This window comes from Coregonus lavaretus (assembly GCF_964263955.1).
Source record: "Coregonus lavaretus genome assembly, chromosome: 4".
In the NCBI taxonomy this organism is placed as follows: Eukaryota; Metazoa; Chordata; class Actinopteri; order Salmoniformes; family Salmonidae; genus Coregonus; species Coregonus lavaretus.
The window spans coordinates 51927581-51945300 of NC_139991.1; the positions used below are offsets into that span (position 1 = coordinate 51927581).

At 43.1% G+C, this 17720-nt stretch overlaps 2 protein-coding genes across 2 annotated transcripts; both read left to right on the top strand.

Annotated features, from left to right (window-relative positions):
- Positions 1 to 4037: 4037 nt before the first annotated feature.
- Positions 4038 to 7852, top strand: LOC311127130 (PR domain zinc finger protein 12-like; the record flags this gene model as incomplete). Its single annotated transcript, XM_084158894.1, has 5 exons — positions 4038 to 4257; positions 5943 to 6133; positions 6378 to 6533; positions 6898 to 7012; positions 7416 to 7852. 5 exons carry the CDS (start codon positions 4038 to 4040, stop codon positions 7850 to 7852), a joined length of 1119 nt encoding a protein of 372 aa, XP_084015020.1.
- A 4391-nt stretch (positions 7853 to 12243) lies between these two features.
- LOC311127259 (exosome complex component RRP4-like) lies at positions 12244 to 17654 on the top strand. Its single transcript, XM_084159062.1, has 9 exons — positions 12244 to 12400; positions 14333 to 14434; positions 14623 to 14668; positions 14774 to 14863; positions 15298 to 15363; positions 15578 to 15646; positions 15750 to 15926; positions 16129 to 16257; positions 16497 to 17654. The coding sequence occupies exons 1-9, from the start codon at positions 12273 to 12275 to the stop codon at positions 16575 to 16577; spliced, it is 888 nt and encodes a 295-aa protein (XP_084015188.1). The 5' UTR covers positions 12244 to 12272; the 3' UTR covers positions 16578 to 17654.
- The last annotated feature ends 66 nt before the right edge of the window (positions 17655 to 17720 follow it).

The window sequence follows — 17720 nt, forward strand, 5'->3', positions numbered from 1 at the left end:
GCTGTTTAGCCCATTTTAATGCATCATCACTGCAAGGGATCTTGTTCCTTATGTGGACAGATGAGCACATGCTATTTTCTTTCAACCCGAGTGTCTGTTCTTCTATAGGCTCTTCTAGTTTATGAGATGTGATTGGGACAGTGCTTCACATACCAATGCTTCCAGACCAGGAGAGGCAGAGAAAGGCTGGACAATGTTTTCAGGTATGGTAAAACACTTGAAGTGGAATTTTCCTGCAGTTCTCCCATAGCTCAGTTTGGATATGTTCTATAGCAAAGCTTAAGAATTCCCATTTAATAACGAAACCGGACAATACAAGTCTGAATGTTGTGGTGCACTCAAGTCGTTTTTATGCGTAGGCTGAGCATATTCTTGGATCACCATTTTTTTCTTCATAATCTTCCTTATTCTTTGCTTTAGTCTCCAACTCCTCATATGTTACCTCCCTTTGGGACCTGTCCAAAAGGGTGTCCCCAGCGCACCGTTATTGAGTATCTTTGTCATCCCACCTCTTTGCACTCCGCGGGGGGCCTCTGCCATAGTGGACCCTGCTCTGCCCTGGCCCTGTTCACCCCCCATTGATACTGTGCAGCTGTTTCCAAATCCAGCCCTCGATTTGGATCCTCTTGCTTTTTAATATGACGCCCCTGCGGACAGTCCCTGGCCTGGTGGTCCATTGTGAAGGCGTCAGAATTTAGTATTCCAGATCTCCAGCGGATTGGGGTTGAGAGCATGATTATGAATGGGGGGACCATTCATTTTGAATAGGGTCTCTACGCTGCTGTATATAAAACCTAATCCCTAGTATTATCACTAACTGTATATGCTGGGTTTTGGGTGTAGGCTGTGAGGGTCGAATGCGATGTGGACACTACAGTGTCTATGTATTATGGCTCATTCAATGTTCACAGTGTTGGTCCTGAATAGCTGCCCTGTACAGCAATGAATAGTTTATTCAATAGGCTTTATTGATTTGTTTATGCAGGGCTGTCCATAAAAAAATGTATTCAATTACATATGGTGTAATCTCTGTTTTCACCGGTCTGAGTAAATCAACAGTGTGAGAAAATGATTTAATGAAATGCAAGCCTTTTATTATGGTTGCTATAATATGTTTGGCCATTTTAACAATAAGTGTGTTAACTATAATAGCAGTATCATCAAGGCTTCTTTGATACTTGATTGGTTATAATTGTTACTGAGGATCTGAGGGAGGGGGGGGGTCTCTCTCTCTCACTCAGCACTCTCTCACTCACACACATCTGCATTCCTCCTCTTTGCCCCCCCCCCCCCCCCCCCCCCCCTCTTAAGCTCCAGTTTCGTTAAGCAGGTGTACTGTCCCATTCCAGGGAAACAAACCCCTTAAGGGAGGGACCTCTCTCACCTTTCCTGCAGATAAGCTGTTCTACTGTTTCCACCACGCTTGGATATCTAATAATCTCTTTCCAAGGAGGAGCCCAGTCTGCCAGTACCTCTCAGCTGATGTTATTTTGAGGTTATAGTTTGTAGAAGGAATGATTCAGCGTTGGAACTGATGGCAATTTGTCTTCTGGTTGGGAATGTTTGTGTTGGTTAATGTCTAAAAAGAGCTTAGTGTTTTTAATATGATTTATTCAGCGCACTTTAATGTTGAATGCTCGTAATATAGCATGGATGCATGGGTAACGGTTATTGTATTTTGTAGGACTGTTTTAAGGAGAGGATGTTGTCTGTAAAGAAAAATGATTTTAAAACCGTTAGGAAACGCTGATTTAGAGTTCTTGAGACAATTAGGGGTATTAGGTGCATGGTCTTTTTTCAGGGGTGAAAGCATTGAAGTGACATGAAATATTAAAGTAACATATGTACAATATTTTTCTTTTCAGCTATAGATTGATTATTGAAGTAAAATGAGTCGTTTTAAATGGAATTATAAAAAGGCCTACTCTATGTTTTTAGCCCAACTCATGTCTGCCGTTATGAATCATTATCAATAACCTATACAGTGTGTTTGAATGATATTGCACCCTTTAAAAATATATATATATATCATAATTTATAGCAATAGCCTATAAGAACCTTTTAGTTGTTGTAGGCCTAGAAGATTAATCTGAAATCCTGAGTTTTATTTCATACAACTACTTTGATATTTCTCCCTTCAAAATGTTGGCTAAATATTGGAAGGAAATGTATAGCCTATTTAAAGGCTATTGTTTAATTCATACACTTTAAATGAACAAATAGTGGCCTAAATTGTTTTTCAATATGATTGAGCAGGGTGATTGGCTGCTCTTGATGTGTCCATAGCTTTACCAGACATAAAAATAAAAGGTTAATGCGTAGATAAGCAAATCAAATCCATGCCTTACCCCATTTCAATTAATGTAATTCCTCTTTAATAAAGAATGGTCCCTACCCCCTGGCCCTGCCATTTAACTCAAACCTGAAGCCTCTTAGTGTAATATGCCGAAATGCATTAAATGTAAATAAATCTGAGAACGAATCCTATTCAGAGAGGGGGGAAATTTCATTTGGGAAAAGAGACAAATGTAGGAGTGGGCCCCTCCTAAAAAGCAGCTGTTTTCACAATCTTTTTTCGTGCCGGGTGACTCACCTTTTCACTATATCTGCGTTCAAAACACCCCGTTCAATTTAGAATCCATATATTTTCCATTTGAGTCCACATTCGTCAGAGCCCAACTTGCCCAGCTTTTCGGACCATCCCGTTGTAGTTGTTGGAAAGAAAGGCGGAGTGCATGGGTGTCAAAATGCCCTCAAAACACCATGAACTATTGATTTGCAGCGCTTTTCAGCCTCCTGACATTACTTGGAGAGAGCCGGGGACGGCATAAAGATGTTCTCTCTGCTGGAAGAGAAGGAAAACTGCTCATTTACCCCCAGTCCATAAAGGCCGAAAAATAGAGGAAAAAACAGACCTGTGGCTATTGAGAAGAAAGGGGCTGTATATACTCATCTAAATGCTGTCACAATATACTGAAGGGCTATGAACATCCATGAATATTAAACCGCTTACTTCAACAAGGGCTAGAGAAGTGAACCACGTCAAAGCAGCTTTGCATTGGGACAATGCGGAAAGCACGTTAAGCTTGTTTCTATTCCATTATTCCCGCACTACAACTCCCTGGAAGAAATTGTTTATTGCCGACCACGTGAATACAGAATGCCTGAGAAATAACGTTTAAGCAACTCCCAGACCCAATGACCTAATTTTGATGACAAACGTTTTAACTAATTGTTGAACCAGTTTAATGTTGACAGCATTTTCATTCTGTTAAATAAACGTGGGACTCAATACCTGAATTATGCTATAACCCATTTGAATGGAATATAAAAACATGATTCTTGCATTTTTAGTCGTATTTTATAGGAGACATTTGATCTAGGCTATGATATGTTATACATGTTCCAATTGTATTAATAGACCCTAAGTAACATAACAATGTTGATTTTATATGTCGATTTGTATATTCGACTAAATCTAGTGCTAAGCTGTCGACGAGGTTGTTTTTTTGGAATGAGTTTTATGGAAGGCAGTGTTGGACATCTCTAATGAAGAAAAATGGTATCTGGTTGGTGTGTGAAGGGATGTTGAATAATTGTCAGTGACTGAAACAAAATGTGTGATACTTCCCTAAATGATTTTTCTTCGTTTAGGCCTATTTACCATCAGATGCGCACAAAAATGTGCATGTGTGCAGTAGAGAGATAATCCATTAATATTGTTGAGTAGCCTCGGCTACTTGTCCCTCTCCATTTCACTTACTCACTATTTCAATTCAATTCTGTCACTCTCACACACACCCGCCCTCCGTCTCTCGCTCTTTCTCTCTCTCTCTCTCTCTCTCTCTGAAAGGGGAGGACCGCCTAATATAAGCGGCTTTTCTTTTGCTGGAGATGGTCCATACCAAAAGGGGAGTGTCATTAATAGCTAATTAGAGAGGGGTCAGACCAGCCACGTAGCCTACTGTATAAAGAGGACCCTCACTGCGAGGGGACGGAGCATTTTCCACCCATCACGGTTTGCAGTAGTTTGCGAGATGGGCTCGGTATTACCCGCAGAGGCTTTAGCCCTAAATTCTGGATTTAAATGTCAGAGTCGGTCCTTGTCTGATATCATCACCTCCGACATTCTGCACAGTTTCTTGTATGGACGGTGGAGAAATGTGATCGGGGAGCATCTGATGGAGGAGAGGCAGAGTAGCATCAGTCCTAAGACAGCCTTCACCGCTGAGGTCCTCGCGCAGTCCTTTGCCGGAGGTAAGTTGCCCCATGCAAATGTTGGTTCAGGAAAGTTTTTATTTTATTTGTATTTATTTGGGGGGAGGAGGGGGATTACTTAAGATACTATTTGAAGAGGTAGGGTTTCAGGTGATTTCGGAAGATGGGCAGGGACTCTGCTGTCCTAGCTTCATTGGGGTGCCAGGACAGAGAAGAGCTTGGAATGGGCTGAGCTGGGGGTGGGAGGTCCAAGAGACCAGAGTCTTATCTAAAACAAAAATGGCCTAGGTTTTCTTTTTTTATTTCACAATTTCTCTCTGTTATTAGCCTATGGCAAGAAAAGGACCCTCTTGACAATTTACTAAAAAGCGTAAAATAGGCCTTTGGTTAGAATTTATTCATCAAAAATAACCTTAGTGAGGTCTCATCATGCATGTCATTGAGAGTGAACCAAAAAAGTGGGAACGTTCACTCCTCTGTTCTAGATTTCTTCCCAAGGTCTCTGTGACTTTCTCATTAGGCCTACTGTTCTCCTGTATTTTCCTTCATTGTCCCTTTTATTTCCACCCATTTAACGCATTAGCTAATTTAGTGCTTTGAGACCTTGCATTTAGAAGCGTGTTAGGCGTGTAACTGTTGCTGAGAAGGGTATTACATTCATTTGGTTAACTTTGTGCTTGACCTGAGAAAGTTTCCACTTAAACCGAGGGGAGAGAAAGGTTCCCTTTCTTTGATGTCCCGGCATTCATCAATCTCCCGACAGTCTATTTTCCTCCTTTGGCAGCTATGGGGCTCCGATGCTTTTCTCTTTATGTTCCCCAGATAATGCGCCGTGAAGGCTAAATCTATTGCCATTCATACCATGTCAACCATCTAATCGCCTTTCCATTTTTTTGTTTGAGAAATTTCTGGGTCTTTTAAACAAGTCCTCATTTAATTCAGCGCAAATGTATTGCTACAAAGCTCTTAAAATGATAATGAATTTGGAATTAGCCGTTTCTTTCAGTAGGGTATAATGAATATCGCATCTGAAGCATGACCAATTGCTGGACCCTGAGCAATAGAAGACAATTTAACCTCTATTCGGCAGTCTTTTCGCATATTTAAATACATTTTCTTTTATTCTGACATTAAATAATCCCAAGAGTTAAATTGTTTACGTTTTGAATGAGGATAAATGCTTTCCGAGTTTTTCTTCTTCTTTTCAACAAACTTTCAATTAATCCATTTAATCAATTAAACGGTGGATTTGATGTTGCTTAATATTTCGTGACCAAAATAAGATGCAATCTATTTGCTGTGTTGGCAATTACCAAATGTTAAACCTAATTCGTGAGGAGTATAAATATTATTTAAGACCACCTATGTTTAAGATTTTCCAATTCGTAAAGTTTTATCAAAAGGTTAACAAAGCATCATATTTGGTGAATCTTTTATTCGAAAGCAAAGCATCATATTTGGTGAATCTTTTATTCGAAATATGTATATTATATATATCAACCATTTTGCTTTTTGGGCTTTATTTAAAGGACATGTAATAATATTAGCACTAATACACAATGCCTGACTTAAACCACTCCTATCCTCAATGTCTTTTAGGCAAATTGTTTAGCTTGGGTACTATTTCATGCATTTCTCATTCATGCATGGATGGATTGACGAAATTCACAGCTTTTATGAATTGTACACAGCAGTAAAATAACCTATTTTTCCCTTCCCTGCAGAGGTCCAGAAGCTCTCCAGCCTGGTGCTACCCAGTGAGGTGATCATTGCCCAGAGCTCTATCCCTGGCGAGGGCCTGGGCATTTTCTCTAAGACCTGGATCAAGGCGGGCACAGAGATGGGTCCGTTCACTGGCAGGGTAATCTCCCCTGAACACGTAGACCTGCTCAAGAACAACAACCTCATGTGGGAGGTGAGAATCAGCTGGGCAGCTATGTGGACTGCTTTAACAATTAGGCAGGGGAATAATGGAAGCAAGGCAGCAATGAATCTCTGTGTATGCCATGTTTTTGTGGAGGAAGCACAGGTTTAAGGGCGGCATAATCTGTCTTGTTCACCAGCTGTATGTATAAGAAGCTATATGTCAACATATACAATAATAATGACTTGCAATGACATTGTACCAGACTCTTAAGATCTTGCTGTTGTTCTTATAGGTGTTCAACGAGGATGGCACGGTGCGCTACTTCATCGATGCCAGCCAGGAGGACCATCGCAGCTGGATGACCTATATCAAGTGTGCCCGCAACGAACAGGAGCAGAACCTGGAGGTGGTGCAGATCGGCAGCAGCATCTTCTACAGAGCTGCAGGGGTGAGAACCAAGCCAGATACTGTCACTCCAAACTGACATGAAGCCTCTGACATGTCAGCGTTTTATTGTGGCTGAAATAATGACAAGTTCTGCAGTTAAGCCCATTCGTTTGTAGGTGGCTTTTGTTGGTGTCAAATCCATAGACTGACTGTTTAAGTCTTGAATTTCCCGTAACCTATATAGAAGTAAGGGCAACCTATTGTCAGCTGCTGAACAGCGCAACCTTCTGGCTGAAAAGAGAACTGTGACTCTTGATGTGTAAAGCAAGGTTGGCGGAGAGCATGATCGGAAACAAATAATCTCCACAGGTATAGTTACCACCTCCTGTTCGTTTTTAACATTTTCCCTCTCCTGCTCTCTACAGACTATCCCTCCAGACCAGGAGCTGCTGGTGTGGTATGGAAACTCCCACAACACCTTCCTTGGTATTCCCGGCGTTCCCGGTACTGAGGAGGAGCATCAGAGAAAGAGCTGGAATGGTGAGACTCTTTTCCCTCAGGCTATAGAGAGAGAGGGAGAGAGCGGGCGGGAGGGAGGGGAGGTGAGGGGGGATGAGGTTCTGATGACTATCAAAATCATCAAACAGAGAAAGACTGTCATTAGGGCAGCCACTCATTACCTCTTTAGTGCTGGTTAATGTGGCTGTGGATATACTGTTTGGGCCTATTGAGTATTTAGACAACCAGATAACTATCTGACTCAGGCTCCTTTGTCTGGTTATGGGCTCTGCTGCAGCCAACAGATTTACATCACTCTGATTTATTGCAAAGTACTGAAAATACACCGATTCTATCCCATGTTGAAATCGACAATAGATATGTCAGTCACATTAGTTTGTGAATCAAACAACTCCGTCTCTCTGCTTCTCCTTTCCCCTGACAGAGGACTCTCACTCCTGTGACGGCTCTTCATCTTGCTCCCCCTCATCATCCTCTTCCTCGTCTGCGACCAGCCGCATGCGCTGCGTCATCTGCCACCGAGGCTTCAACTCGCGTAGCAACCTGCGCTCCCACATGCGCATCCACACCCTGGACAAGCCCTTCGTCTGCCGCTTCTGCAACCGCCGCTTCAGCCAGTCGTCCACCCTGCGCAACCACGTGCGACTGCACACCGGAGAGCGCCCCTACAAGTGCCACGTGTGCCAGAGCGCCTACTCCCAACTGGCAGGGCTGCGGGCACACCAGAAGAGTGCCAGGCACAGACCAGGGGCGGCGGGCGCAGACACTGCCTCCCAAGTCTCACCATCTCCCCCACCGATCAGCAGCCTGTCCCAACAGCAGGTCCCCCTGGTTCACCACATCCCCACCATGGTGCTATGATAGTAGAGAGGAGAGAGAGACACTTGCTAATGCAAACTGCACTTTACCCATGCACACCTGGGTCACAGGTTGCGCTCTCTCTCATTCTCAGAGGATGGGCAGCCACTGTTTGCTCGTGTGTCTGGCATTGCTATAACTTTGTGTTGGGCCAGAGAGGATAACTGGGTGTATGTCTGGTGGGTTGAACTGATGGTACAGCCATTCTTAAATACTTTTTACTGGTTGCCTTATTTACAATGTAGTCTGCTTAGATTTACTGGATATTATGTTTGTAATTCTCACAATAAAGGTCTCATGTAGAGGGTCAAACTGTTCTACTAGTGCCTGCACAAAGAACCTGAACAAAGGACTGAATGTTGGTTTCAAGAGTATTTTGAGAGTAACTATCCGTTTCTCTTTGTTTGTATACTATAAACAGTATTGCGAGAACGCAGCAGACCAAAGGAAATAGTTTTCTATTCTAGTAAATAATTACATTGGTCAAGACAAGTACTCTGTATTTCAGATAATTATGTTTTACCATAACGGATTTAGTTTTTGGGTGGTTCCGTCATTAATTAAATTATCCTCACTCTACATCCTGTCATCGTAGCCCTACCAACTCAGGGAGAAGGTTGCTTGAATAGTAAGCCCTGTGTAGCTCAGTTGGTAGAGCATGGCGCTTCCAACGCCAGGGTTGTGGGTTCGATTCCCACGGGGGGCCAGTATGAAAATGTATGCACTCACTAACTGTAAGTCGCTCTGGATAAGAGCATCTGCTAAATGACTAAAATGTTTTTTTTTATGTAGTAAAGTAACAAAGGAGAATTCAAATGAAATGTACAGTGTGCAGAAATAGGAGAGCAGCAGTGTACATTCATTTCAGCCCTATCAAAATTTGACACTGTGTAATAGACACTTTATTTCTGTATATTCATGTAAAGCATTGTGTAATTCTGAACTGTATGTGAATGTAAATACATATGCGCTTTCCTTATATTCTAAATAAATAATGATATTAACAAGTCTGCGTAGTGGTTTTTACTTTGGACCTTTTGGTAGCCTACTATGAAGCCTCCTAGCATGTTGGGAATGTTTATTAGGTGTGAAGGAAGCAATAAACAAACATTAAAAGCACACGAGCAGATACACTACATGACCAAAAGTATGTGGACACCTGCTCGTCGAACATCTCATTCCAAAATCATGGGCATTAATATGGAGTTGGTCCCCCTTTTGCTGCTATAACAGCCTCCACTCTTCTGGGAAGGCTTTCCACTAGATGTTGGAACATTGCTGCAGGGACTTGCTCCCAGACCATTATTCCTCCTCCACCAAACTATACAGTTGGCACTGTGCATTTGGGCAGGCAGCGTTCTCCTGGCATCCACCAAACCCATATTTGTCCGTCAAACTGCCAGATGGTAAAGCGTGATTCCTCACTCCAGAGAACGCGTTTCCAATGCTCCAGAGTCCAGTGGCGACGAGCTTTACACCACTCCAGCCGACGCTTGGCATTGCGCATGGTGATCTTAGGCTTGTGAGCGGCTGCTCGGCCATGGAAACCCACTTCATGAAGCTCCTGACGAACATTTATTGTGCTGACGTTGCTTCCAGAGGCAGTTTTGAACTCGGTAGTGAGAGTGTTGCAACCGAGGACAGATTATTTTTACGCGCTACACGCTTCAGCATTCAGCGGTCCCGTTCTGTGAGCTTGTGTGGCCTACCATTTCGTGGCTGAGCTGTTGTTGCTCCTAAACGTTTCCACTTCACAATAACAGCACTTACAGTTGACCGGGGCAGCTCTATTTGATGAACTAACTTGTTGGAAAGGTGGCATCCTATGACGGTGCCATGTTGAAAGTCACTGAGCTCTTCAGTAAGGCCATTCTACTGCCAATGTTTGTCTATGGAGATTGAATGGCTGTGTGCTCGATTTTATACACCTGTCAGCAACGGGTGTGGCTGAAATAGCCGAATCCACAAATGTAAAGGGCTGTCCACATACTTTTGTATATATAGTGTATAATGGAGCAATAATAATATTTATTTGGGAGGACAGTAGCTCCTCCCTACTCCGTGCGTCTCTTAGCAAGTTGGTGATTTTCATCTTCCTCCCTGGGTCTCCTGCGAGAGGCAGGGACTCCCTGTGGACGGGTGTATGTGTTTCGACTCCCTGGCAGTGTTGAGTCCCTGGTGAGGGGTGAATAAGATGATCTCATCATACCTGGGCAACGTTAATCGTGATTTCCCTGTTCACATGTTGGAGGAACCTGTAGTGGAGACTGCATGGACTGTGGATGAGGTGCATCTGGAGGGAGGCAATGGTAGGGAGCCACATCCGGCAGTGTTATAATCTACATACATATCAAAATGTGTTTTCTTACCTGAGTGATTCCATCTGGAGGCACGCTGGAGCCTTAGTCCCTCTTCAATGAGATAAGGCCTGGAGGCCTTGTGGCGTTGGAATATCCTGGAGTGGATGGCACTGGCCTGAACAAGAGCCCTCGACCTGGGCACAGGGATCGTACCACAAAGCGTCTCAGTGTAGGAGGGCTGACCTCGGATCTGTCCATATAATATTATTAATTATGATTTAAAAGGCTAAACTGATCCATGATCAGCACTCCTACTCTGAGACGCTTTGTGGATACGGGCCCAGAACTCTCCCTGGGTCTCCTGACTCCAGAGCTCCCAACTGCAGCTGGAGCCAAGCTCCCAGCTGTCAATCAAGAGGAAGAAACTGTTAGACAGTGCAGAGAGAGGCACAATATGGTCACGCCTAACAGCAATACTGAATTCCACAAGATAAGTACAAATAAGACAGACAGAATATTCCAACAAAATGACATCAACACAGCAGAAAGACAAGCTTTGTCTGGGGTGTTCCCCATATTGGCGCCATGCTGAGGCATTGGGTCCAGTGTAGCAGTAACAGAGGGGCTGGAGACAGTAGCCGCAGGGAGGAGGCGGCTGGGACAGAGGCAGCTGCATTGGCAAAATCTTCTCTCAGCCTCATTGCAAAATGTGTAGAATTGCATGAGATTAGCTATAAAACTGCACACTTTCCCCTGCCCATGGAAAATGTGTAGAATTGCTGGAAATTTGCTTTAAAACAGCAACATTTTCTCTTAGCCTAATAGCAAAATGTGTAGAATAGCATGAGATTAGCTATAAAACAGCAAATTGTTCTCTTTGCCCCAAGGCTAAATGTGTACATTTGCAGGAAGTTGCCTCAAATTTCTGCAGGGCCACCCACCAACGAATTTCTTGCTACACTAGAAACTCCATCAGGACTAGTAGGCCAGTTTGGAGATGCTATCTGACCTGGTAATGAATGGCAGAGAAACGTGTAATTAACAAACCAAAACATGTTTCACATTTTATATTCCTTTTTATTCAAAAACGTCTTATTGATCACTCTGACACTTACTTGTCTCAAACAGACGTTGCCAGCGTGTTTTGAGTTTAAACACCACCGTGGCTTGCAGTTGGCCTTCATACACTCACTCTCTGCCAGAGTTTTTGGAATTGGAGACATTGGAATTCATTTTACACGACTTAAGCCTACTTAGCAAAATTGTGTTATGAATGTAAATGTTTCTGCTGAAAAATAAGCATGTTTGGTTCTGTTTCCCGTGGAATTTTAATTATGATGTAGCTAAAGCCCACTGGGCAAAATCTGGTTGAATCAACGTTGTCCACGTCATAAAAAAATTAATTAATGTGATGACGTTAAATCAAAGTGGAAAACTGATTGGGATTTGCAAAAGTCATCAACGTAAAGGAATTTCCTATTTTTTCACCCAACTATTAACCTTGCTGCCGCCTGATGGTGTCGTTTGCCATTGGAGAATAGCGCGGACTAGCGGCTGTCCAGGCTACTTTAAACCTAAATCCAAAGACATGGTGATTTTTCTTGTTTGTTTATTTCACGTTTGTTGACTCAACCAAATGTCAATCAAAACTAGACGTTGAAATGACGTCTGTGCCCAGTGGGAGGCTATTCCACAGAACTAGAATGAGATTCTAGTTTATGGGATAGTCATAAATTACAGTGACTAGGGTTAACATTGGTTTTGAAGAATACATACAAATAATACATTTATTGTTTTTATATCTGATTTTGTGTTTGTTTATTTAGTGCCCTTTTTACACCTAATAGGAATGAAAAATTGTCTAGATGGGTTGAAGTACCGCTTAAAGTTCACCTGATGGCGCGAGACACAAAACATATACTCCAGCATCCTTACGTAAACTATGTTTTTTTGCAAAGCAGTTTGAAATATTGTGAAATAAATTTATCATTTATAAATTTATAAATTATTTCGATTTTTTGGAAATCCGCTTTGGTAAATTCCAATGAGTGGTAAATTATGTAAGTATCCGATGACGTCAATTACAAGCGCCGTTTGAGTTTACAGAACAGAAGACAGAAAGCATGGCTGCGGACATGAGATTACCAACTATTCGGAAACAAGTATCGTTATCATCCTCTCTGTCTGCTTTGGATGGAAAAGATCTAGTTGTTCCCGGTGATGTGATCACATCAGATACAGGGTTTATGAGGTATGTCTACAAGCTTGTATGAACATCACGATAACAAGTAAACAGTCTGTCGACATGCTGCTCCCATCTAATACAATTTTGAATCTGAGCTTTATCTCGTTACTGTAACGTTAAATCAATATTAATCCACGTCATGTTTACCTCTTTGCTTTAGATAGGTAGCTAACTAAACTCAGCAAAAAAAGAAACGTCCTCTCACTCTCAATTGCGTTTATTTGCAGCAAACTTAACATGTGTAAATATTTGTATGAACATAACAAGATTCAACAACAGAGACATAAACTGAACAAGTTCCACAGACATGTGACTAACATAACTGGAATAATGTGTCCCTGAACAAGGGGGGGACTGCATTAAGTACTGCAGTGCATCTCCTCCTCATGGACTGCACCAGATTTGCCAGTTCTTGCTGTGAGATGTTACCCCACTCTTCCACCAAGGCACCTGCAAGTTCCTGGACATTTCTGGGGGGAATGGCCCTAGCCCTCACCCTCTGATCCAACAGGTCCCAGACGTGCTCAATGGGATTGAGATCCGGGCACTTCGCTGGCCATGGCAGAACACTGACATATCTCTCTTGCAGGAAATCACGCACAGAATGAGCAGTATGGCTGGTGGCATTGTTATGCTGGAGGGTCATGTCAGGATGAGCCTGCAAGAAGGGTACCACATGAGGGAGGATGATGTCTTCCCTGTAACGCACAGCGTTGAGATTGCCTGCAATGACGACAAGCTCAGTCCGATGATGCTGTGACACACCGCCCCAGACCATGACGGACCCTCCACCTCCAAATCGATCCCGCTCCAGAGTACAGGCCTCCGGTGTAATGCTCATTCCTTCGACGATAAACGCGAATCCGACCATCACCCCTGGTGAGACAAAACTGCGACTTGTCAGTGAAGAGCACTTTTTGCCAGTCCTGTCTGGTCAAGCGACGGTGGGTTTGTGCCCATAGGCGACGTTGTTGCTGGTGATGTCTGGTGAGGTCCTGCCTTACAACAGGCCTACAAGCCCTCAGTCCAGCCTCTCTCAGCCTGTTGCGGACAGTCTGAGCACTGATGGAGGGATTGTGCGTTCCTGGTGTAACTCGGGCAGTTGTTGTTGCCATCTTGTACCTGTCCCGCAGGTGTGATGTTCGGATGTACCGATCCTGTGCAGGTGTTGTTACACGTGGAGGACGATCAGCTGTCTGTCCTGTCTCCCTGTAGCGCTGGGATGTGCCTTAGGCAGCATGCCTAAGGCACATTCACGCAGATGAGTAGAAAGGCCTCTTTAGTGTCCTAAGTTTTCATCACTGTGACCTTAATTGCCTACCGTCTGTAAGCTGTTAGTGTCTTAACGACCGTTCCACAGGTGCATATTCATTAATTGTTTATGGTTCATTGAGCAAGCATGGGAAACAGTGTTTAAACCCTTTACAATTATGATCTGTGAAGTTATTTGGATTTTTACGAATTATCTTTGAAAGACAGGGTCCTGAAAAAGGGACGTTTCTTTTTTTGCTGAGTTTATATAGCTAGGAAACTATTGATTAGATATGTCAGGTCTCACTTGTTAGTGCATAAATACACTACACAACCAAAAGTATGTGGACACCTGCTCGTCGAACATCTCATTCCAAAATCATGGAACAGCCGCTGTCAGCAACAGGTGTGGCTGAAATAGCTGAATCTTCTACTTTAAAGGGGTGTCCACATACTTTTATATATATAGTGTAATACTCTTCAAGTGTCACTCGTAAAGTAGCTAAGGTTAGGCTTACCTATTCACTTTATTATTGTTAATATTTGCTGCACAATTTCAAGTTTCTCTTAAATGAATCATAGAACATCTGCCAATTATGTTGACAGGCACTAACTTACGTGCATACAGGACATTGAAAGTGGGTATATAATGAGTTATGACTAGACCAAAGATTCATTTCATTCTAGGGGTCATGGGACTTACATGGATGAAGAAAAACTAACAGCCTCTGTGGCTGGAGAGGTGGAGAGGGTGAACAAGCTCATCTGTGTAAGGCCGCTCAAGACCAGGTAAGTGGACCAGGTGCCACAGTAATGTCTAATCCTAGGCTTAGATTTACCCCAGTGGTTAGCTACTGACTCTGTTTAAGACAACTTTTCCATTGTGCAGCATCTGCTGTTATTGTATCACAGTCTGTTTGTCTAAAAAACCTTAACTTTTAATCACTTTTGCCATCTTTATCTGTTCTGATTCCCAGGTTCAACGGGGAGGTTGGAGATGTGGTGGTTGGGAGGATCACAGAGGTATGTTTCTGTTTGAGGTGGTGACCCAGTCAGTAAAGCTAATAGTGTCCTGGGGTGATCGTGCTTCTCCTGGTTGGAGCTTAGTGTTTGTCTGCCGTTTTGTAGGTGCAGCAGAAGCGCTGGAAGGTGGAGACCAACTCCAGACTGGACTCTGTGTTGCTGCTGTCCTCTGTCAATCTGCCCGGGGGAGAGCTGGTGAGTGGAATGGACAGCATATATCCGACTCCCGAGTGGTGCAGTGGTCTAAGGCACTGCATCGCAGTGCTAGCTGTGCCACTAGAGATCCTGGTTCGAGTCCAGGCTCTGTCGCAGCCGGCCGCGACCGGGAGACCCATGGGCGGCGCACAATTGGTCCAGCGTCGTCCAAGGTAGGGGAGGGTTTGGCCGGCAGGGATGTGGGTTTGTTTCCCACGTGGGGCCAGAATGAAAAAAAAACATGTATGAGCGTCTGCTAAATGACTAAAATGTAAATGAATATCTGGGGGTTGGGTAATGTGTGCTTGTTCCTCTTAGCACCTGGTGCAACCAAGTAGTGCTGACACTGTTGGTGAAATTTCTTTGGATATTTTTTTTACATTCTCTGTCTCGGTCTTACCATCAATCAATCTTTCTATATCTGTCCTTCTTAGAGGAGACGGTCAGCAGAAGATGAGCTCACCATGAGAGACTACCTTCAGGAGGGGGACCTCATCAGTGTATCCTCTGACCCTTATCACCAACCTGGGCCCTTTTGCCTTTGTAATGTCCATCCTACCTTCCAAACTACTCTACATGGAATCTTTATTATGTTTAGATTCCTTTCTTTGGCGCTACCATCTGCTAGCAGCAAGTGTCATACTATCATTGATCATGCATTCTATTTTGTACATGACTATGGTCAAAATTCTCCTTGACCAAGTCTACTCTCAGGCAGAGGTACAGTCGGTTTTCTCAGATGGAGCGCTCTCTCTTCACACCCGCAGTTTAAAATATGGAAAGGTACGATTATTCTATTTTTTCTGTGTAAATACCATTTTTTAAGTGATTGAAAATGTAAACCATTTACCTCATATCTTATTCCTTTGCACCTACATCACATCAGCTGGGGCAAGGAGTTCTTGTGCAGCTATCTCCCTCTCTGATCAAGAGACAGAAAACCCACTTCCACAACCTGCCTTGTGGGGCCTCCATCATCCTGGGAAACAACGGCTTTGTGTGGCTGTACCCCACCCCAGGACAGCAGGACGAGGAGGCAGGAGGATACTACACCAGTCTGGAGGTCAGCGCTGCCTGGGGCCACACAGCTGCGAGCGCGAATACAATGAATCCAACCTCTATATAGATACCATGAAGTGCTACTAAAATGTGTGTTTATCTTTCAACAAGACTAATAACGGTTTGACTTTTAATAGATTGTTATTATCTCCCCAACCCTTCTCTGTTTCCCCTTTTCACCATGCTGTAACCTCTCGCCCTCTCAGCCTGTCTCTCTCTCAGATCGGGAGGTGATCTCGCGGTTGAGGAACTGCTTGCTGGCCTTGGGGGCACATAAGGTGCTTCTGTACGACACCAGTGTGCTCTACTGCTATGAGTCATCACTCCCACACCAGGTAACAATGTCTATACTGATCTAGGTAATGGAAAAAGGATCTGAGGGAAGCAAACCTTTCCATTAGTTGTGCCTCAATTAGATAATTATTTTAAAAGGGACTCGACGCAAGCCATTTTGTATGACACATGATCTATAGCCATCCAAGTCCTGATGATGATATTGCATTTTTAGCTCATTTCATCAGACTTCAAAGGATTTACAAAGCATATGGAGTTACCGGTCTCTCTCTCTTTCTAGATCAAGGATATCTTAAAACCAGAGGTGATGGAGGAGATTGTGATGATGACACGTCAGAAACTTGTGGAACAGGAGGGTTAGAGTATCAGATGCAACCTTCCTTATCGCAATGGAAGGCTTGTGTTCCCTGCATTCCAAGTTTAAGCATCAAGGCCTTAACCACATTGGGAACTGAACCTAAGCCCAAGGTCTGAACTCGTCTCTCAACCAGAAGATACCGTGACCTGTATATCCCCTTTTTGATACAATCTTCTGGCTTGACCAGGATAGGTATTTCTCTGCTGTTTAGTTTATTTAACCAAACTACACTGAACAAAAGTATAAACGCAACATGTAAAGTGTTGGTCCCATGTTTCATGAGCTGAAATAAAAAAAAATCCCAGAATTTTCATGCGCACAAGTCTTATTTCTCTCAAATTTTGTGCACAAATTTGTTTACATCCCTGTATGTGAGCATTTCTCCTTTGCCAAGATAATCCATCCACCTGACAGGTGTGGCATATCAAGAAGCTGATTAAACAGTATGATCATTACACAGGTGCACCTTGTGCTGGGGACAATAAAAGGCCACTTTAAAATGTGCAGTTTTGTCACACAACACAATGCTACAGATGTCTCAGGTTTTGAGGGAGCATGCAATTGGCATGCTAACTGCAGGAATCTCCACCAAAGCTGTTACCAGATAATTGAATGTTAATTTCTCTACCATAAGCTGCCTCCAACGTCGTTTTAGAGAATTTGGCAGTACGTCCTACCGGCCTCACGTGTAACCACGCCAGCCCACGACCTCCACATCCGGCTTCTTCACCTGTGGGATAGTCTGAGCGGGCTTGAAATCCATAGATTAGGGTCTAATGAATTTATTTCAATTGACTTATTTCCTTATATGAACTGTAACTCAGTAAAAACTTTGAAATTCTTGCATTTATATTTTTGTTCAGTATATAAACTATAACTATGTTTCTAAACAGAAACCTATACTGGAGAGGGATAGTAATTGATTTACTGTATTAGAACGTTCCTGCATTCTGCAACCAAGGACCCAGCTGTTCCTCATTTCTTTGTGATTGTTTTATAGAGAACTAATAGAGGACTGTTGATAATGTGTCATACTTTTGTATGAATAACTACTCTTGTGAGAAATAAATACTCCAAGCTACTAATGCCTCAAGCTATCAGTGTGTGAAACCTTGCTCTTATAATGCTTGTAAGAAGTGTTTTTAT

Excerpts from the sequence above, each read along its gene's own strand:
- LOC311127259 (XM_084159062.1), top strand. The coding sequence starts at position 12,273 with ATGGCTGCGGACATGAGATTACCAACTATTCGGAAACAAGTATCGTTA. Across the intron at positions 12,401-14,332 it reads TCAGATACAGGGTTTATGAG|GGGTCATGGGACTTACATGG; the intron begins GTATGTCTACAA and ends ATTTCATTCTAG. Across the intron at positions 16,258-16,496 it reads AGTCATCACTCCCACACCAG|ATCAAGGATATCTTAAAACC; the intron begins GTAACAATGTCT and ends CTCTCTTTCTAG.